Below are 22,447 nucleotides of genomic sequence, written 5' to 3'. Positions count from 1 at the left end.
ACTTGTTTTAAAAAGGAAGGTTAGAAGCCCAAGACTGATGAAGTGATATTTTCTACTGGCCAACTTATATATGCATTTGTAAGTTTACTAACCAAAAATAATAAGACTTAAGATTCAAGTTCACTAATTAAAAACAAATATCTGAAACAGTAAGTTTGCAAACTTTCTTAGAGCTCTTTATCAGCAAATGGGGTCTGATATCATATTCTCCATTTTGTATCTTATATACACTTCCACCTGTCAGCTTTGTCTGGCAAATCATAGTGCTTTTGTGGGAGACTGACATGCCTGCAACTCTCACACCCATTGGTCAGCTGTGATCATTACCATTAGTCCAGGCACTCTCACTGAATCACTACATGAGGCAGGAAGGAGACAGCAACAATTGTGTAAAAATAATGATGGTAACTCCAAATACCCATGACAGCAGAGAACCCTTGGATCAGCAACGATCTGCTTCAGCCCTGTGCAGATTGTAAGTTTCAATCACACTGATTCAGTAGGCTTGCCACTTGCCAAAACACTACAATTGCTCAGCTATGCTTCCGTCCATTAGCTCCACTGACTTTCATTTCACACTTCAGGAAAAGAAACAATATTCAGGTAATTAGCTCTTTATCCCCTTAGATACTTTTATCCCTTTTTAGCCTCATTGAACACAGTGCTTTTACACAGTGTTAAATGATCTTATTCCTATTTTCCTTTTCCTTTCTTCTTTCTTTCTTTCTTTCTTTCTTTCTTTCTTTCTTTCTTTCTTTCGTTTCTTTTTTTGTTTATCTCACTATGCCCTTGGCTAGATGTACTCTGTATTAACAATGCATGCTTTTGGTGCTCAAAGTAAATAATGCAAAAATGCAGAATTGTATTTAATTTGGCATCATTCTTTCTGATTTCACTATTCTCAGAACTGGAAATATTTTGGCAGTGACTGGTGTGTCAAAAGACACTGCCTATGGCCATTTTTGTTTTCAGGACCTTTGGCAATATCTACCACCACATTGTCAGACATTGTTCTCCAACCATAAGGGCTGAAAACCAGATTTTGAAAAATGATATTACTGGGGCCAAAATAGACCCTTCATGTTACATCACCTGGACGTCCCATTTGTAATAGGGAAGGCCATGTCCAATATTCAGAGAGGCAAACAAGACTGAGAGAACTGGCAAGGCAAGGAGGTCTTAGCCCTTTTCCTACCTCAGAAAGATGCTTCAGGCTGCTTGTTTCTCATCTCCTCCATGGGAGTTTAAGTGTGGCATAACACACTCTCAAATTGACGGCAAGGGACACTTCAGTCCTTTACTTCCATTTCCTTTAGCTCATGTATGGAGTGAGAAGGTCTAGGTCTGGTCAGTGGTCCCTGTATGGGAGGCCAGTTTGGAACCTCATGTACCCTGCCTTGAGTTTCATGATGGGAAAAGGCAAGACATAACATGTAATAAATAAATAGTCATCAAGGGTGGATTGGATCTGTGACTGTTTTGAAGGCCAGCTAGGAAGCTGCTGGGGAGCTAGAATGGTTCCCCAGATTGCCAACTATGCATCTCACATGGCTAGACTATAGACCTTGATCCTATAGGAGGCAGTATCTGCCACCAACTTAAATGCATGAGAGAGAGAAGGTTGTTGATGGCTTCTTGCCATGATGGCTATGCTCTGCCTCCATAGTTAGAGGCAGCAATGAATACCTGTTGCAAGAAACCACAGGAAGGCCAAGTGCTGTTGTGCTCAGGTCCTGCTTAGGGGTTTTCCACAGGCATCTGGTTGGCCACTGCAAGAACAGGATGTTGAACTAGACGGGCCATTGGCTTGATCCAGCAGGCTCATCTTACATTCTCATGTTCTTAATCTACAAAAAGCACAAAATCTCCTCTCCTCTTTGAACTCAAGTGCCAGAGGATGTTAAGAACGTTTAAACACTATGAGCAGTGGTTCCATTTTTTAAATATATAAATAATTCCTTTCTTATTTCTCTTTTATTTTTTTTCATGTAACTGTAAAGTGGGAACATCAAATAAAAATAATGTGCTTGGGGTTGTTGTTGTTGTTTTAAAAGAAAGACTAAAAATGGGCCTGACTAAGTCTGGCTCTCACTCTTCCTTCTCCATTTTCCATTCTCCTGTCGAATGCCTGATCGTTTATCAAGTCTCCTGTCCCATGAGAAATAATGCCTCCTCCATCTTTGCATGTAGTGAAATGTCACCTGAAAGGCAGCAGCTGGATAGGGGGATTTGCATGACTTGCAAAAGGCAGCTGCTCAAGAGAAATACTCAGTATTGATGTTTCCACTGCCCACCACTCGATTCCCATGGGTATCAAGCCAGGAGCAAACTGACAGAATTCCACTTGATGGATAAGTGGCTTGGGAAACAGGGATTACACATACACTTTGGTTCTTAGGAGATAATTGCCAAAGAATGAATAATGGCATCCAAGAGGGCTATCTTCTATCTTGTCTATAAAAAAATATGAGCATGTGTTTGTCTGTTGGCTGGTTATTTGATAATCTCTTTGTGTGAATGAGGTGAGCCTGAAACTTTATCTCAAATTGTTACACATGAGACTTGTGCGTGATATCACATTCTTGCCTCCAGTGCACTGCTATCTGATGCAACTTTTTTAATTGTACTCCGGATTACAACTCTACAATTCTGTGGAATTCTTGCTTTCTGTTTGCTGCTCTGTCTGCGCAAACAAGAATCCCTTGTTTTCTTACACTGAGAACACGTACCCACTTTTTATCATTTACAAATGAGGGAGTTATGCTACAGAGGCTATGAGTTTTAGATGTTCAGAGGGCAGCATCACCCTCCCCCAAGAGTACAGCCTTCAGGAGGAAAGGGCTCATCAGTGGTGTTTTAAACCCCACTTGTGTGAAACTATTGCTCTTCATAAAAATACTGAAGTTTCCACATTGTGAGGTGGGGGGGTTCAAAATCAGATATATTTATTTTTTTACCATATATAACATTTTGCAGTAATCTATCATTGAAATTATTAGGACATAGATGAGTGTGGCCAAGTCTCTGTCATCAAGGAGGGGATGCAACCAGCTTAATCAGTTAAAGGCTTTCCTAACCACTGCCACCACTTGGGCAGCCATGAGCAGCACCAGGCAGTACATTTACTTTTTCCAGGTGAGTGCAACACTATCCAGAACAGGCACACATACTCCCTGTGTTTGGGTCCCTTGGACTGCCTGCCATCATCGCCCTATCTTTTCAGGATTCAACTTCAGTTTGTTCAGATAATAACTGCATCCAAGTTAGGACTCTTGACTGCTGGCATTAGGTTTGATGTTAGCCAGGGGCCATCAGCACTCCAGTGACACTGCACTCCAGAATGATTAATGTTCTCTGCCTGTGGCTGCATATAGATATTTAAAAGCATTGGGGACAAGGTGGCACCTTACAGCATTCCAGGCCGAAAGAGTAGCATCCACCCAAGGCTGCCCTCTGCACCTGCCTTCTCAGGCAGGATGAGAATCATTGCAAAACAGTGTCTTCAGGTTATCTGCATCTGAAGGCATGTTTCCCTATCTGAAGAACTTGTGCTGCGTTGTTCTTCAAGCACCGGCAAAGCCTAGAAAGCACAATAGTTCATTATTTCTTTAGAAGGCAGCTTCATTTAATAATGTTGCATGGTGGAGGCTGCAAAGATTAAGCCATAGTTTAAGCCGTAGTGCATGGGGGGTTTCACTTGAGGCAGTAATAAAATTTTCAGCACTTAAGTGATTGGGTTGAGTTTCCATATTCTGCACATTGACTCTTCAGGGGACAACCAAATTATCCATAACATTATTATTCTCAAAGATCTATGAACTCTGGCAGAACAAGTACTTCAAAATTAAATCCTTTCCATCCTGATAACCTTTTGCTTTATGTCTTTCCTTTTTCCTCCTCTTGTTTTTCAGACACAATCTTAGCAAACCATGTAGTAGTCAACCTTCCATGCTGTGAGCCAGGTGTACTACAGAAGTGTGGAATTGAAGTGCCTGATTTTGGCTGGGGAAGGGGTGGGCAGATAGGGAGTCTCTACTAATTGGGCATTTGCTGCCCAGCCTGGCCACGGCGTGATCTCATTCCCTGCCCCGTGTGGCCATGGGGAAATGCTCAGCACCTCTCCAGGTTGGATCCTTAGCTGTTCAGGTACTCCATTAAAGGGGTCCGGGAAGGGTGTTTTGTCCAAGAGTTCTCATGGGGGCTAATGGACCATAGCACCCTTCCTAGTGGTGGCCATGGCAGGATTGTAACACCTGGTGCATGTCAGGGGATGACCCTCTGGTTAGGTTCAGCACTCCCCCCCTTAACAACCAGCAGACTCACTGCTTGATACCAGATACATACCCAATGCCTTGGCATAAGCATACTTGCAATAAAGGTTTCAGACTATTTCAACCCAATATCAATGTTGTGTTTGTTATTTTGAAGGTTGGCCCCTCACTAGGCTACTGACATCATGTGCCTGGGTATGCAATTGTGGTGCTCTCTGCTCCCTGCATCATACCTTGTTTGGAGGAACTGTTTATGCTCCCGGCTTAGGAGGAGCAACCCAGGAATCCAGCCCTTCAGTCACACCTTCTGAGTCAAATTCAGTTTAGGGAGAACAAGTAGAAGATGGGTGTGCTTTCTTGAAGCTCTCTGTTGACATTTCAACTTCCAATTCAGACTGTCCACTTCTGGTTCAGACTATTCATTTCCAAAGTGTTTTTAGTATACACCACAATTGAAATTGCCGCCTCCTTTTCTCATGTTCAATCTGGTAGCATTTTTCAGACTCTCTAATTTGCTGCTGCGTATTTGTTAAGCCACCTTTGGGGTTCTACTATGAGATGTCGGATCTGGCCATAATAATACATGTCTTAGATACATCCCAGTTGGACTACTGTAACACACTCTACTTGGGGCTGCCATCATCCCTCCAATAAATTGAATAGATTATCTGAATCATTTGTAAGAAGCACAAATGCAGAGGTGTGTGTGTGTGTATGTTTTCTCCATGCTACTCTAATGGGGATTGAGGTCTCAGCTTGGTGACGCTTGTATCATACGCATTAGTTTGGCTTGACTTTGGTTTGTATGTTTGATTTTTTTCTTAGGTGGGGAATCTTGGACTGCTCTTCATGCTCCTTTTTTTCATCTATGCTGCTCTAGGAGTGGAGCTCTTTGGGAAACTCAGTAAGTTTCTAGCACAGAGGTGGGTTACAAGATGCATGGAAGATTCCCATCATGCTTTAGGGTTATTTTTTCCACAGCAATTAGCAGAATTTCTGAGTATCTCCAAGAATCTATCATGACAGGGAATTTCTCTTGCATGGTTTGTTGCCCGCAGTTAGTCTATTTCAAAGATGGGTGGCTGTTGCTTTCCATACAGTTACCCCAGTGAATTGTTTAAAAAAAACCAGTACCTGGGTATGCCCACTTGGGGTTGATCAAGGACTATCTCAGCCCAACTCGACTGAAGCCCAGCTGTGCCCAAGTTGACCCAATCTGTTTTAGGATTTGGACTTTGGCTGAATCCAGGGCACAGCCCTACATTCATATACAGAAAATGAGCTTGTATACATTATTCTGTTATTTAAGAAGAAATTATAGATGATTCCTGTACACACAGGAATCTTGGAGACATGACCTCTGATCCCAAAATGATGGATTGATAGATATTATTTTTATATTTAACCACCTGCCATATACTGTGACCAGTCCTTTTGGAATTATTGGGCTGAATCATGGAGTTCCTCAAAATTTAAGTTCTTGAGGATGTAACACTTGAACAACCATTAGATGAAGTTGTAGCTGTTATCACTAAGTGAATTAGAAATTCAGTCATTTACTTTGTCACTCTCACTGGCTCTAACATCTGGCTCCAATACATTTGCTGACTGAAGCTTATGCATCCTAATAGGCCATCAGTTTTAATGAGCAATGCAAACACAGCATTTTTGCACAGTAGCATCCAGAAGTAATGTAGGAATATAGTTTGGATCTTCCAAATGTAATAATGGAAGGCAGACATTTGGAAAGTAGCTTGACATAAAATATTGCAAGAACAATATGCATGTGTGCAACCTGATAAATATGGGAACTCATCAGATTTTTGTCATTTTGGCCATTCCAGCTTGTTGGCCAGTAACAGTATGCAAAAGCTATTTTTATGTGGACTTAGATATAAAGTTACAATTAATATTACAAAGAACTGCTTTTTCATCTCTTGCCTTTCACTGGAATATAGCCAATGGTTCACTTTTTCTCCTATAAATTACTTCTTTCCAGTTTGCAACGATGAGAATCCCTGTGAGGGTATGAGCCGTCATGCCACCTTTGAGAACTTTGGGATGGCCTTCCTCACACTTTTCCAGGTCTCCACTGGTGATAACTGGAATGGAATCATGAAGGTAACTTGGGCCACTGTTGGAAATATGTCTTTGGTCCCAATGAATTACATCCTGAAATGGAAACAGACCGGCACTTAGTTGTGTGTGTGAGAGGATAGAGAAAAGAGTAGGATTGAATAATGTTGCAAACATCTAATCTGTGGCTGGGTGTAGAAGTGTTGGCGCTTCCTGGGAGGAAGGAACCTGAACAGATCACAGTTTGGCACATAGAGTTCACCTCAGGAAAGGTGGTGAATTTTCATAGTATTATCAGAGCTTGTGTAGAATCTGGTTTTCTGAACCAGAAGCTGACAAGAAGAAAGGAAAGAGAATTGAGAAATTGGCACAAGTCCTTCTCACCATATTACACAAACTGCCATTCTCTAGTATTTTATAAAAATTGTCTGTAGCAATGCAACCTCTCCCTGTGTGGAATGGGGTTCTTTCATTAAGATGTAAAAGCTAAAAAATATAAAAAGCTGGTTTTAGAGTAATGTATGAATATGAAGGGATGGGTGATCAGACTTGCTGATCAGGACTTGCTGATCAGAAGGTCGGCGGTTCGAATCCCCGCGATGGGGTGAGCTCCCGTTGATCGGTCCCTGCTCCTGCCAACTTAGCAGTTCGAAAGCACGTCAAAGTGCAAGTAGATAAATAGGTGCCGCTCCGGCGGGAAGGTAAACGGCGTTCCGTGTGCTCCTCTGGTTCACCAGAAGCGGCTTAGTTATGCTGGCCACATGGCCCAGAAGCTGTACGCCTTGCTTCCTCGGCCAGTAAAGTGAGATGAGTGCCGCAACCCCAGAGTCGGCCACAGCTGGACCTAATGGTCAGGGCTCCCTTTACCTTTACCTATGAATATGAAATCAGATAAGGCCCCATGAAAGACACTCCACCATATGCCTGCTCTAGTTTTGACCCATGTCCTCCTGCCTTGACAAGAGATAAATCAGAACTGCGGCAGTAAGGCCCATGAGTAAACTCTCCAGAGCAAGCAGTGCAAGAATCCTCCTTACCTTCGTAACCCTGCGCATGGTTTCTAGTCACTTAAACAAATAACATTCGACGCCAAATCCCTAACTCTATAAAATTTATTTTGCAAGAGCAAACATATTAACACCAGTTAGGCTTGTGCAGAGCTTGCCTGAGGCCTGGGGCGAGAGTCTTGTTGGAATAAAGTTATAAACTCAAACGAAAAGGCAGCTGGTCCCTGGCAGGGGCCCCCGGGGCAAGTGTACCTGGCTGCCCCCAACCCTCTGCATGGGCCTGACAGCAGTGTTCCTGTTTATATGTGCTGAAATAAATAAGCCCTTCTCCAGCTGCCCTCAGCAAATGAGCTGCAGTTGTTGACTACTGTGGAAAGGGCCTTTTCAGTGGTGGCACCTGGTTATGGAATGGCCACTCCAGAGATGCTCGCCTGGTGCTTTGTTTATATTCTTTTCAGTGCCAGGTGAAGACATTCTTATCTCCCTGGGTTTTTTAGATCTTTGTACTTTTAATCCACTGAATCTTAGATCTGCCTTTAGTGATGCTTTACACCTTCTGGTGTTTTACTTGCTACCACTGACTTTTTTGTTGTTTTATTGATGACTGATGCCATTGCCATTTAATGTTTTATCGTAAGCAGTCTAGAAAACTGTGTCATCGGGTGGCATAGAAATCATGTAAGTAGATAGACAGACGGACAGCCCATTAGGAGTAAACTGGAACTGACATTTCATTGGCTTGCTAGAAAACGCCAGCCCACTCGACCGATTTCCTGTGATTCCAGGAAACTTTGGAATTGGAAAAGAGAGGAGAGTTCTGTGTCCAGAAGCTGCCATCTTGCCATCTTTGTCTGTATACTTTGTCTGAGAGAGCAACCACATTTGCATTCATTACTTCAGCCTTTTCTCTCTTCTTTCTCTCTGTATGTGTATGTCTATGTGTTGTGGGGTTTCTGTTTGGTTTTCTTTGAGGGTGTTTTCTTCCTCATTTGTGGCCTAACATGTTCCTCAAGGACACACTGCGTGAATGCACTCATGACGACCGGAGCTGTCTCAGCAACCTGCAGTTCATCTCGCCACTCTACTTTGTCAGCTTCGTGCTCACCGCCCAGTTTGTCCTCATCAATGTAGTAGTAGCTGTGCTTATGAAACACCTGGACGACAGCAACAAGGAAGCACAAGAAGATGCAGAAATGGATGCTGAGATTGAGCTGGAGATGGCCCACGGCCTCTGCTCCCGTAACTGTGGTTCACCGAGTGCTGGACACGATGGAGGAGGTGGGAGATTGGATCCTGGAGGACAGCTGTGCATGGCATGTTACTCTCCTGCACAGGTAGGTGGCGGTGTTTGGTTGTTGTTGTGTTGCTTAATTGCAAGACTTTGGCACATTGATGTGGGTAGGAGAAGGGCAGCTTAGGTGGTTGCAGAACCTGATGGTGGAAAAAGGTGTGTCTATAACTATATGGCCGGCTGGCATTCAGTTCTAGGATGGGTGTTTGGACGAATTGGCAGTCACATGGAGCCAGAACATGGAACAGCAAAGGGTGCTCTGTAGAACTGAGACCAGAGTTCTTTGAGGAGTTCAAACTGGATTGAGAAGGGATTTAAGTGTGTGTGTGGAGGTGTGTTAGCAAAGCACAAGGGGTACTGCAGGGCAAGGTTGAGGAACACTTGCAGCCTTGGACATGAAGCTTCTGTGGTGCCTCTCTACACATGGCCAGTTAGTCATATGAGCCCCTCCCTTTTACATCATCAAGCAGGGCCACATTCTGCCTACTTTACTTTCATTTTGTAAGACCATACAACCTCTTTTAGCCTTCTGGATATACTCACACAGAAGAACACTGAAACAAACAAAAACTTGGAATTCTTAAAATTATTTCTCCCATCCTCCCCCTTTCTTGTCCCCTAGGAGAACTTATGGCTGGACAGTGTCTCTTTAATTATTAAGGACTCCTTCGACGGGGAGTTAATGATCATCGATAACCTATCGGGCTCCGTCTTCCATCATTACTCCTCGCCGGCCATGTGCGAGAAGTGTAACCATGACAAGCAAGAGGTAACCTGCGTGCGAGGATATGGGAGGGGGACCCCCCCACACGTGCGAGAACACACCCGCACACCCTGAGGCCTTTGAGATCTCCCTGGGATGGTCTCCTGGTGATAGGTGACTTAGACTTGAAGCTTTGAGTTTTGTTACTGAAGTGCGTTCTTGAAGTGAAGTCCTTGTCAGGAGGAAATGCATATTTGTATCAGCAGAAGGCTGAATGAAGAGACAGCTGGACCAATGAGGCTGGCAGAAAAGTATAGGTAGATAGACAGAGCAAGGAGAAATCATGGAGGCAGAGTTCAATTTTTCACTAGGAGAAAATAGGTTGTAGACGCTGTATTGTCTCACTGTTTTCAAGGATCAGCTATCAGTTCAACAAGGCATTTGCCTGATCAGTTTTAAGCCCAGTTCTACTCTTCAGTTTTCCATTTAAGCTGATGAGACTTAGGCATGTTGTTCAGTATTAAATATCTTCTGGTTTCTGTGGAGCAAAATTTCCAATGAAAGTGTAGTTCATAAGTAAAATCCATTTTTAAAACATGAAGATATTGGTTAATCCTCACTTTGTCTGTTCATCTTGTTGGCAAATGGCTGATTGTGGACCCTTTGGTGTATGATTAAAATTGCTGCTGGAAGACATAGAAAGAGGCTACAATGAGAGAAATAAGATTTTGACTCTAGGTGTTAGCAACTGTTGTAGGTAGCTGCTACAGAAATGGTCAGGGAGATGTCAAGAAACTCATGTCATTCTTGCAGGTACCATATCCATCCACTGTCATTTCTCTCCATTTAATTTAAATGTCTTAGTTGCATTGATTTCAAAGAGTTTGAGAAGTCTTTGACCTGTGAACAAAGATTATCAGTAGTAGTTTACTATCATATCTAAGAAGTCAGATTGGCTCCATATGCTAGATATACATACTAGATTTTATATATATATTAACAACGCACTACATTTGTATCTTCTTGATCATTAGCGGCCAAAACTTTTGTTTTGTATTAAAAAGTACATTACAACAAAACCATAAAATGAATAAGTACATTACCATAAACACCATAAAATGAATAATCAAGTTTACAGAGAATCATAGAACTCAGTATCCTAGGTCTGGATTGAGTGAGCCCCTGAGACTGTAAACAAAAAAATATGCATCCTTTAATTTTAGCTCCAGTAATCCATCCCCTTCAATTTGTTAGTGCACTGCTGCTGGAGTAAAAAGGGGAGAGGGGAAATCATATACATATATACAAACTTTAATGTGCCTATTCAAGACATTGATAATAACTACAGAATAGCACACAAGCCAGAGAAAACTCTGCACTCTCAAGTCCCGTAGTTATAAAATGTTTAACTGTGCATTTAGTTTGATTTCTATATAACTCAGTGTCTTTTTTTTTTAGCATTATTTGTTTCCTGCTAATCTCTATGTAGGGAAATGTGTGTGCACTAAAAAGTTTTACATGTATTCAGAGAGTATTTCATAGAGAAAAGAAGCAAATGCACAGGCACCAAATCATTGTACTTGTGGCCAATAGTAATGATAATGTGCACCACATTTCACATCCATATTTCCTCCAAGGAGATCATCTTCATGTAAGAAAAGTGAAGCATAAGGGGCATTCCTTAACATTATCTGGCTTATTCCCACATATTTCCAGTCAAATATTTGAAATCAAGTGCTGGCCTGAGTTGCACAAACAAATCAGCAGTTGCCTGGGGTAGTAATATTTTTTAAATGGTGAACCATCTGAGAACCCAAAAGCCTCCTGAAACATTCAGGTATCTGTAAGCCAAATTGAATTTTAATAGGACTTGTAAGGCATGTCTTGTCCTAAGCATGTTTAGGATTGTGCTATAAGTAGTCATGCTGACCTAGCAAAGTTCATAAGTATCCCTTTAACTCTCAGCTACAATGTTTAGTCCAGTGGATGCTTCAGAATGACCCAGAAGCTTACAATTAATGAACCACATCCATTAGGTTATTTGACCCCAGTAAGGAGCTTGACGTAGTCCCAGAAACTGTGGATTAGAATTTCTGTTGCTCTGGGGCACCATCTGAAAACAAGTACAGTAGTACCTTGGGTTAAGTACTTAATTCGTTCCGGAGGTCCGTACTTAACCTGAAACTGTTCTTAACCTGAAGCACCACTTTAGCTAATGGGGCCTCCCGCTGCTGCATGATTTCTGTTCTCATCCTGAAGCAAAGTTCTTAACCCGAGGTACTATTTCTGGGTTAGCGGAGTCTGTAACCTGAAGCGTATGTAACCTGAAGCGTATGCAACCCAAGGTACCACTGTAACTGAACTAGGGAAGTCTGTGGATTGCTTCCACAAATGCACAACCCATTCCTTAGATGTATTTCAACTATGCATAAAGGAAAGCGGCCTGAAAATTTCCAGGAAAGTGATGTTTTACGCTCTGGAAACAGATGTAAATCTGAGAAATACCTGGCAATATTCCTGGGACCTGCTTGGCCATTCATAAATTTTAAACCTGCGTCTGACCACTTCCACATTAGAGATGCATATCGTTCCAGCCATTCCCCTGCAAGCATTTTCAAAACATTATAAAAGTGTGATGTCAGGAATGGCTCTAAGCAAAGTTGAATGGGATCCTCCTGATCAAGGGCAAAATAGACTGGGAAGCTCTCCTGGGCAAGACACAAATTTGAAATGACTCAGAACTCCATAAGAGCAAAGTAGCACTCTTGTGTCCCTTCCATTTGTTTCAGAGTGACTGGCTGAATGGATTGTGCCCAAATCTCCCCTTTATGTTCCATAAACCACTAGACTTTGCCAGCTAAATGAGCTACATGGATGATGGTGGCCATTGCATTTTTCATTTGCTGTGGTCAAAAGGCTGGGCATCTTGTAGGATTGATGCATGAAACCCTAATTTTTATTATTTTAAGAAGCCCTGTTTACAATAGAATATTTTAATTATGATGTTTCCTTTTCATAGAATCATAATCAAATTATGTCGCATTTTAGTCCAATACATTTTTTAGGCGATAAAAGATAATACAGAGAGAGAAATAACAGAAATTATTGCAGGGTTTGTCCACCTTAAAATCAAACTAATATTTTAATTCTCAAAGCACTAAGATATTTTTATTGTTCAAAACATATAAACATTTGAGAGTATAGCATGAAAATCCTAACTCTAGTTTTAAATAGATTCCTCCCAACAACTGTAATGTGTATAAATTGTAGTATTGAACTTAAGTATTTCAGAAACTCACACTGTAAATAAATAGAAACAATATTTTTATTCCCACACCATTAAAAAAAACAGATAGAAAAGCATATGGGGATGTTGCAGTAACTCTTTTCTTTTTAAAATAATGTGTAAGTATTCTGTAGTCTAGGCTAGAATTTTAAAATGTAAGACATTTTCTCACCATACTAACATCATTGCTCCTTTCATGACATTAGTCTAATTTCATTATCTGTCTCTATGAGGTTTGCATATATCTAGCAATTTGTACTGGTGGCACATAGAATCATAGACTCATTGAGTATTTAATTGGCATCACATGATCTGTCAACACATAATGGAGAATTGAAGCTCTGAGCAGAATGTTTTTCCTCTTTATGAATTTGTTAGGTGCTTCTTTTTGTGCTGGATTTCAGTGGAAAAGATTGTCACTTCTTGCAAAGCAGCAGTACAGCAAATATTAACTGTTCTAGCATTTGTAATCCCAGGGTATTTTTGAAAGCCACAAATCAGGAAGGGTTACTTTTACAGTCTTTTGCAGATGTAATATATCAGTGTTCCCAGAGGTGCAGAGTTGAGGGTGTTTTGATATGAACTTCAGTTATGTGTGTGATAGTTGATGAAACTCATTAGATGAACAGTTCAAACAAAGGCTGTGTTTCCTTTTTGTGTGTAGATATTGTGTGTAGATAGTTGTGTTGTGTGTTGACGTGGTGTAATTGTGGTTTTCCTTTCCTTTCTTTTCTTTTCTCAATGTTTGGATCATTGGTGGTGGTTATACTACATTTTGCATAGCATTGGGCACAATCCAGCACGCAATGCATAAATCACACTGACACCGCAGGATTTAAGCACACAAGATGATGCACTGGATTGTGCCCACAATGCTCTAACCTGAGTAGTTCAGTAGATAGCTTCCATGGAAGTACCGTTGTGTTAGTGCTACGAAGATTGCCGTCATTGTGTCCGTTTGCTGGATTACATCATGATGGTGGATTACCTTTTTGGAAATCTACTTCAGGCATATCTTCCATTCATTCCCAATGAGGTATTGGTCTGAAGGAGTCCTAACATGGCACTGCCACTGATTCTGCTATACTTCCTGTCCAAAGCCATCAGCTCTCCATATCATCATTCGTCACTATTTACAAACACAACATGCACACGCAGTTCTACACAAACACAGGATAGCAAAGACCTTGCCCGAGGAGCCCTGCAAACTAGGTCAAGATCACGGAGATGATACGCAACCAGAAAAGATCAAATGCCATACTAGATTAGTAGAAGTTCTCTAGAGGCCAGTGCTGCCTTTTGAATTTGAAGATAGAGCTATGTAGGCTGAATCAGAGGGAAAATAACGAGGAAAAACTAATTCAATGAATGAAATGGGAGAAGATGGGGAGAAGATGTCAAGGTGGAAAGTTATGGTGGAAAGAAACAAGAGCTAAAGACATAGGAGCAAAGACTTGAAAACAAGGAAGATTCCTTTATAAAGTTAAATAAAAGCAACAAGTGGGAAAACAGGAGAGGGGGTAGAATGAGAAAAGAGAGTAGGGTGATTTTTTTTAGTTCCATCTTAGTATTCTGGAATTAGAAAAAGAAAAATAAGAAAAATAAGCAGGGAATCCAGAAGGAAATAGCTGGAGGAGTTGCTCAGCTGCATGATATTGATATGGATTGCATGAAACATGGTTACTGTTGCTGGAATGAAGGCGTCCCTATTATCATCCTGTTTGACTGGAACAGGTTCTTCTATCCTCAAACAAGGGTGTCCTTTCCTCAACTGGTCTCTGGGATAGGCTCTGTCTGGAGAATCCCCCTGTCTTTCCTCCACCGGTATGGAATCAGTTGCATCCAGAATCACGGAGCCAAAATCGTTAGGGCTGAACAAAACACCTTCTCTCTGCATTCCAACCCAAGAAGATGTTGATAGTGAATGTACTGCAGCTAAAATGGTCCATGAGAAATGCCAGTGACTACTTTGTTCTCTCTTTTTCTGTTCTTTTCTCTCCAGAAACAATTTATTTCATTGTATGCAGAATTGGGTTAGGACTCCATAAACCTCATGTGTGGTCTTCCTCCTTGTCATCGAACCATTTCTTAAAGCAATGTGACTGGTTGAGCGATAGAATCTATCTGTGATGTGTGATAGCTTTCCCCCACCCCCTCTGACTGCAGGTTCAGCTGGCCGAAATGGAAGGCTTATCACTCAACTCTGATAAGTCTTCCATCCTGCTTGGGGACGATGGAGACAACAACAGTGTCGATCAGCCAAGCCCTAAGGAGGAGGAGGCCAAGGTAAAACTTTCCAAGAGTTTGTGTGGATATATATTCCCTTTTGAAACAATCACTGGGCTTCAGGCCAGATAAGAGAAAGTACTTCTTCATACAACACGTAATTAAGCTAGGAAACTTGCAGGAGGCTGTGATGGCCAACAAACTTAGTTGGATGGGAGACCTCCACTCCCTCCACCTTCTCATAATAACTAAGGTATACAGGCACTTATACAACCCTTCCTTAAACTGAAGCGTCTTCCTGGGGTCTGGAATATGAGCACCTAGAGCAATAGAAGGGAGTGGTATATGTGTGACAGAAAATGAAGCTAGTAAGCTGTGTTTGTGTGACTAGAGCAAGTGGTGTGGGTTTCTAAGAGGAAATAGGTATAGAGAAGTTATTGCAAATGTTCATACATTTCTTTTTCTGCTAGCTATAACTTGTCTGGATGCAGATGACGCATATCGTAATGGGATATGGATGTGATTGATTGATTGATTGATTGATTACCAGTTAGTGATCATTGTAGGATAAGTGTCAGTGCACTAGAGATGTTAAGGGGAGGCAAATTCCCAAGGACAGGGTAGCGTAGGGAGATGAACTGTTTGATGAAAGTAGGAAATAATTATCCCTTTTGCTACCCACAAACCCAGTGGCTAATGCCTCTTGCAACTAGGCTCTAGTGTCCCAGGCATATTCTGCAGGTATTTGAATAAAGCTGTAAATGTTCTTATTGATCAAATAATGGATTTGACGATGATTTTATTCTTCTATTTTTTGGATAAATTTGAAATTTTATAAGGCAAACGTCTTTCTTTTATCTAGGATGGTGAAGACAGTCCTAACTCCACAGGGATTGTGGGTTTGGAGGAATGTCTCTTCCCTTTAACAAATATGGAAGCTTCTCCAACTCCAGAAAGCTACTTGTGTGAAGTGGAGAAAATCTCTTTCAGTCCAGTCCAGTCTTGGCTGAAGAACGAGAGCAACCCAGGTGGGCAATATCCTAGTGCTCCTTTGGACAATCCCATGGTGCCACGCAGAGATACCTTGTTCTTCCGAGGGCCACTTTTTAAGATACATATTGTACTCAGCTACAGAAAGCTGACTACAAATGCATGGACTGTTTCATCAATTCCAAATTGCATACTTGGAAATAAATTAACTGATTTTCCCAATCCTCTTTCCCATTCCATCCATTCCGAAGGGGGGAAATGCCAATGTAATCCACTTCATCAGTTGCCAAGGACAAAATATATCGCAAGATTGGCTGCATAAATCTAAGCGTATAAACTGTTTCTTCCCAACATCATCTGTGAGCTGCACATCTTTTAACTTCAGTTTGCAAATTCAGCCTCCTGGCCTTGGCAATACTATTTGTTTTTTAATTCATTGTTTCATTTCTATGTTCCACCCTTTCTCCAATGACCTCAGGGCACCATACGTAGTACGTTTTTCCCAACAGATCTATGCAGTAGTTTAGGGTGAGAGAGACTGACTCTTCCAAGGTCACTCAGTGAGCTTCATGGCAAAGCAGAGATTAGTCATCCTAGAATTGTCTCTGGCTTTCTCTCTCCTTTAAAGCCAAAAAGATTTCAAAGTAAAGCCCAACCTGTAAGTAAAGATCAGTCCTGGACCATTGCCACAGTCTCTCATGCTGACACACCAATGGGTACTGAATTAGGCCTTGTTCACATCACCAGCTCTGTTCTTTCTTGGTGTTGGCTGATCTGCCCTTGATGGATTACTCAGGGAAGATTGGGCAATGGGAGAAGAAACATGGCTGGAACAGAGGTACTGCTAGAATAAGAGAATGCATTCAATTCAGTTTGCATTTAAAAGTGAACATATTGAATTCACACTTTTCAGAAACCATGCATGAGCTGAAACTCAAGCCTTCAAAATTTGTGCTCCTCCAAATTCTGCAGTACAGTCCTCCAACCAAGTAATGTGTGCAAAAATGTATACACTAGGGTAAAGTGTTCATAAAAATGCATATATTAGTTTAAAAAAAACATAGAAAAATGCAGTATATTAGGGGGAATTGCCTTGCAAAAGATTGTATATAAAAGTGTGTGTATTAGAAGTTCACACAAGAAGCTCGTGAATTTTCATCGGGACTTTTAAAAAGAAAATCTCAAATTGATGTAGAAATGTAGAGAACTGAACTTTGGGAAAGATTGGAAAAATGAGACAAAATGAAAGTGACATATTCACCCATCCAAAAGGGCTGCTAGCTACTGTCCTTGCTGGAAGTACTGGCTGAGGGTGAAGTGCAGGCTGAGTACTTCCAGTACTGGCTACCCGGGAAGAAAGAGCGAATAGATGGCAAGGAGGAAGAAAGCATTACAAGAAAAATCAAGTTTGATTGCCTGTGTTTCCTCATTAAAGAAGTGACATGTGGATGTACCCTGCAGATTTCTGACATGGGTAGAAACGGATTTGAACAGTGCTGATTTTTTTCCTCCTTGACTCTGTCAGGTCCTCCCACCCCCTTCTCTCCAGATGCATCCAATCCCCTGTTACCATTGCGAGCAGAGTTTTTCGTCCCAGCTGTTTCTGCCAATCCACCAAGTCAGGAGAAAGCTTCCTGCCCAGAGAGCCTCCCAAAAATCTCTTTGCAAGCTTCCTGGGCGTCCCTGCAATCTCCAGGTGTCCACTGCTCACTTATCCACCAGGTAAGGGCTCCTACAACCACCATTCCTCCATCTGTCCATTGCCAGACATTTTAGCTTCTCATAGACTTAAGGTAGAGGGGGTTAGATGTTGTGTGGGAAAAGAGGTGACTGCCACATTTAGATTTTGCACTCTGACCTGGAAGTGTGTGGGGGGGGGGGTTGTTCTGCACAAACAACTTCGTTCTATAGGAATTTGCTGAAAGACAGGCTTCTTCCATTTGCTTGTTTTAGCATCTCATCAGTGACACAGAGCAAAGCTTCAAGGAAAATGAGCTCATGTTTGAAGTTAGTGTCAGCTCCATCACAGACGCAAGGACTGTGATATAGTCACAATTCCACACTGTATTGTGAATTGTCTTTATCTTGGGGTGGGGGGGTTAATAAAACTAGGTATCCACGCAATGATGAGATCCTCAGAACTAAATATACATTATTGGGGTTGAATATTAGATAAACCTAGTATAAAGGCTTTTCCCTAGCTTGGCCACACCTCATTTCAGGTGTTTTTCTCTCTAACTTCCAATGGCCCAGACCTGTGAATGAAGAACAAGTCTGGGGGAAAGATGAGCAGTGGAAAGCTGCAGGTGGATAAGGAAAAGAGTTTTTTGTTTACTTAATTTATACATTAAGATTGTGACTTTCCAGGCTATTCTCAAGGCCCAAAGCTTTAACGCTGCAAACTGGACTCTTGGTCCTGACTTTGAGGACACAGAAGTGAAATGTGGAATTCCAACCTTACTTTGCAGCCCCAGACTGGATAATAGTCCTCTCCTGTCCCGATCAGGGAAAATTTCCATTTTGCAATGTCGTGAAGGATAAAGCTATCAACAGCTACCAGCTATGATAGCAATTTTCAGCCACCACTATGAGAGGCTCTCAGTGCAAGTTGCTGGGAGCCACAGGTGGGGAGAGTGCCCTTGCACTCAGGTTCTGCTTGTGAACTTCCCATGAGCATATGGTTGGCCACTGTGAGAACTAGGCTAGATCCAGCAGCATCTATGCTCTTCCCTATTTCCCCCTATATTTATACCAAGATCGAACCACCTCACATCCACACCTTGCAAACAAGGTGCAGGAATATCCATACAGGATCTTCTGAGTCCTCCTCCTCCTTTATTATAGGTACTGTTGGGGAAACATCAAGGTGTGTGTCCATTACCAATCAAGGGAGGACATGTCCACATCTCACATAGTTTTAACCAGGGGCCTATTCCCCTACAGGCTCTCAGATGTAAACTAATCCCACAGAGAGTATAAATTCCCTATGTGCAAGAGGCCTGGAGAGAGGCAGGGTACCTTTCTTTTTAGCCTGGAGGAGTCTTTCTTGATCAGCAGCGATTGGGCACATTGATGTGCCCACTTGGCATCACTTCCATGCCCCACATGGACCCCAGTTATCTGGGTGCTTGAGTGACATAAATAATCCCCCAAGATTATGTGTGCTTCCCTTACTTTGCTACTAAACCCATACCTGCCTTGTTGTTGTCCTGATTCTAATGCTGTGGACAATTAATGTACATTGGAGTCACTTCATATGCTATGGAATGAAGGGTTGTGTGAAGGGGGGAAGAGAGACCTGCTCCCAGACATGGCTCCTCTCTTCCAGGTCCTGCTATTTTACAGCCGCTTGGTTGCAGCCCACATTCTAAGATGGAAATCAATTGCTGGAGGATGTACAATTTTGGTCTTGAGCACATGAAGGACACATGTGCCAAGAGCACTCCAGAGTCCCTTTTTACATAGCATTGACATGTTGGCAGACCAGCTAAACAACAATAATTAAAAGGGGATGGCCTGAAAGAGATGTGTAAAATTAAAAGCAGTGTGGGGAGAATTGAGAGAGAGCATGGAAAGAAAAAAGTATCTCTCTTATATAATAATAGAACTGCAGGGCATCTAATGATATTGATTGGCACTAGAGTCAAAATGAAATATCTCTTCACAAAGCGCAAAATTAATACCATTCATTACCACAACTTGTGATGTTGGCCACCATCTCTGATAGCTTTTTCAAATGAAAGGCTAATTAACTGGAGACAGATTCATCAAATGTCTTCTAGGCAGGACTGAAAAGACATAGACATCCATGTTCAGAAGTAGTGTCCCTCTCTCAGGTTCTGGAAACAAGCAAGAAAACACCTGTCGTGTAGATGTCCACTGCTAGAGACAGTGGGTGGCACTCAACTACATTCTACTCAGAGGAGACCAATTGTAATTAATGGATCTAACTTGGTCACATTCATTAATTTCAGTGGGTCTGCTCTAATTAAACATAGCTTAATTAGGGTGCTGACATTAATGGCATTTGGTCTGATCCACATGGGTGGCACTGTGGGTTAAACCACAGAGCCTAGGACTTGCTGATCAGAAGGTTGGCGGTTCGAATCCCTGCGACGGGGTGAGCTCCCGTTGTTCAGTCCCTGCTCCTGCCAACCTAGCAGTTCGAAAGCACGTCAAAGTGCAAGTAGATGAATAGGTACCGCTCTGGCGGGAAGGTAAACGGCATTTCCGTGCACTGCTCTGGTTTGCCAGAAGCGGCTTAGTCATGCTGGCCACATGACCTGGAAGCTGTACGCCGGCTCCCTCGGCCAGTAAAGCGAGATGAGCGCCGCAACCCCAGAGTCGGCCATGACTGGACCTAATCGTCAGTGGTCCCTTTACCTTTACCTAATGTTTGGCCAACAGTGGTCCTTGTGATGGTGCTGCACATTGCTGTTTTCTGGAGATACTGCTGATTGACAGCTAAGAACTGGAACCGTGTCCAGTGTGCCTTCTTCAGGGTGGTGAGACGTGAATTGGGGGCAGGCAGCATTGAACTGCCTGTTAACCTTCCCACTGATGCCCCAGTTGCAGCTGATGCCCCAGTCTCTCCCTCACCCAATAGCATGACAACTGAGAAATCATAGGACAGTAGAGTTGGAAGGAACCCAGAGGGTTCACCAGTCCAACCCCCTGGAATGCAGGCATCACTGCTCATCAACCACTTTGTTTCTGTTGTTGATTCTTGACCCTGCAGACCACAGAGAGCGACACCTCCCTGGAAGACTGCAGGAGCAACAGTTCGGAAGGCAGCTTGCAGACCACACTGGAGGACAGCTTAAACCTCAGTGACTCGCCCCAGTGCACCCTGGACCTCCCAGTTGCACTGTGCCCAGTGCCAGCCACAGCCACCAAAAAAGCCTTGGTGGCGCCTCTTTCCCCTGCCTCCCGCAGGCAGAGCTTGAGGGGCCGTGGGATCTTCACTCTCCGGAACATCAGCCGGCACCAGCGGAGCCACAGCAGCGGCGGGAGCACCAGCCCCGGCTGCACTTACCATGACTCCATGGACCCTTCGGACGAGGAGGGCGCAGGGAGCAGCCTGAGAGGCGGAGGCAACAACAGCGAGCAGTCAGAGACCCTCAGCAGTCTCTCTCTGACGTCCCTCTTCTCGCCGCCCCCTCCGCCCCAAGGTCTGGCGCTTGTGAAGAAGTGCAACAGCACCAGCAGTCTCCATGCCAACCCTTCCTCCCGGGGCTCTGCAGCAACCGACGGCAAGCAGTTCTACTCTGTTGACCCCAGGGGTTTTTTATCCATGCCCTCGTGGGTGACGGACTTCTGCAAGAACAGCCCCTCTCCGCGGGAGGGCAACGTACCAGAGGGCTCAGACAGGATTGAGACTGCAGGCCACAGCTCTCCAATTCCTTCCGAGTTGCAGCTGGGGAGCGGAGTCAGCAAGAGGAATAGATGAGGCAGCTCCCTAAGACAGGGAGGAAGAGCGTCGTGTGAACAAGGGAGCGTGTGCTGGCTGCCATTTCCGAAACAGTTCCAAACGCAGGAGCTGTGGAGAAGGAAACAAGCAGACACGCAAAATATAAATATGTGTGTGTGTGCGTGCGTGTGCGTGTGTATGTGTATGTGTGGAAAACAAAGACTTTTGTACCATACCTCAGAGACACGAGAGAGCGAAAGCAATATGTGGACCCCCCCACCCACCTACCCATGCACGGGACCACCACCTCTGCAAAGATGACAGTGGGGCATAGGAATCCAGAGAATTCTGGGTGATGAGGCTGAAGAGCCTCTGGCCCAAGGAGTAGCCTGGGGGGCAGCCGTTTACTCCTCTACATAGACAAATATATATGTACAGATATAGAGAATGATTTATTTATTTTTTTTACAGAGAGCTTAGGACTTCCAGAAAAGTGCTAAGCGTGAAAAGGGCAGGGTCTTTGGGGGGAGGGATTGTTTCAGACTGAAATCAGCAACCAAGCTGTGTTTTAAGGGTTTGGGAATCTCTTTTGAGGAAAATCATATTGCTCTATGTTTCTATTTGGGAAATAGTAATAGTGCAAAAGCTATTGTCCAGCTGTTTGGGGGAGACGGGGCAGCAAAGGACAGCTGACTATGTGAAAATGCTCATTAAATCTTCAGCTGGGGTTGTGCCCTCTCAGTGTAGCTGAGCTCCTCAGGCAAGGACAATGAAGGCTCCATTTCTTAAATGTGAACTCTGAGGGTCTTGCGGCACCAACTGTGGGGCCATGGAGCACTGGAGGCTATTCAGGTTTGCTTTTTTTAAAGGGGTGCGTGTGACAACGAGACGTCACAGGTCAACTACTGGATGCTCCGATTCTCACTGATCTTTTTTTTTCTTTTTGCAAAAAAAAAAATCTAAGAAAGAAAGCTGCTTGGGGGGGAACTACTCTGTACTGTTAAGGGGTTTGGGGTGTAGAGTTTATTTTCTTTATCACTCAGTACTTTTGAAGAGTCTATTTTAGAAGCCCAAAGGTGCAAAAACCATCTCTAGAGAAAGGTATGTTATTTTTTACAAATATATTGAAAGAATAAAAATGAAACGTGAGAGAATGAGTAAGAGGAGCAGGCCGAACCTCAAGCGTA

The 22,447-nt window shown here is 43.0% G+C and overlaps 1 protein-coding gene across 5 annotated transcripts in view; it reads left to right on the top strand.

Annotated features, from left to right (window-relative positions):
- The window catches only part of CACNA1I (calcium voltage-gated channel subunit alpha1 I), a 361,276-nt gene extending 339,312 nt beyond the window's left edge, over positions 1-21,964 (top strand). For 3 of the 5 annotated variants that reach the window (XM_081928146.1, XM_081928148.1, XM_081928145.1), the window contains 8 exons: positions 5,097-5,175; positions 6,271-6,392; positions 8,368-8,688; positions 9,268-9,414; positions 14,801-14,920; positions 15,723-15,888; positions 17,376-17,572; positions 20,589-21,964. In XM_081928146.1, coding sequence (XP_081784272.1) covers positions 5,097-5,175; positions 6,271-6,392; positions 8,368-8,688; positions 9,268-9,414; positions 14,801-14,920; positions 15,723-15,888; positions 17,376-17,572; positions 20,589-21,299 — 1,863 coding nt within the window. In that variant the 3' untranslated portion in view covers positions 21,300-21,964. The remainder of the gene's footprint in view (positions 1-5,096; positions 5,176-6,270; positions 6,393-8,367; positions 8,689-9,267; positions 9,415-14,800; positions 14,921-15,722; positions 15,889-17,375; positions 17,573-20,588) is intronic. The other 2 variants (XM_081928147.1, XM_081928149.1) reach the window with 2 other exon arrangements.
- Positions 21,965-22,447: the final 483 nt, after the last annotated feature.

Source organism: Podarcis melisellensis (genome assembly GCF_964234715.1).
Source record: "Podarcis melisellensis genome assembly, chromosome: 10".
Classification (NCBI taxonomy): domain Eukaryota; kingdom Metazoa; phylum Chordata; class Lepidosauria; order Squamata; family Lacertidae; genus Podarcis; species Podarcis melisellensis.
This window is presented reverse-complemented; position numbering and strand designations above follow the sequence as displayed.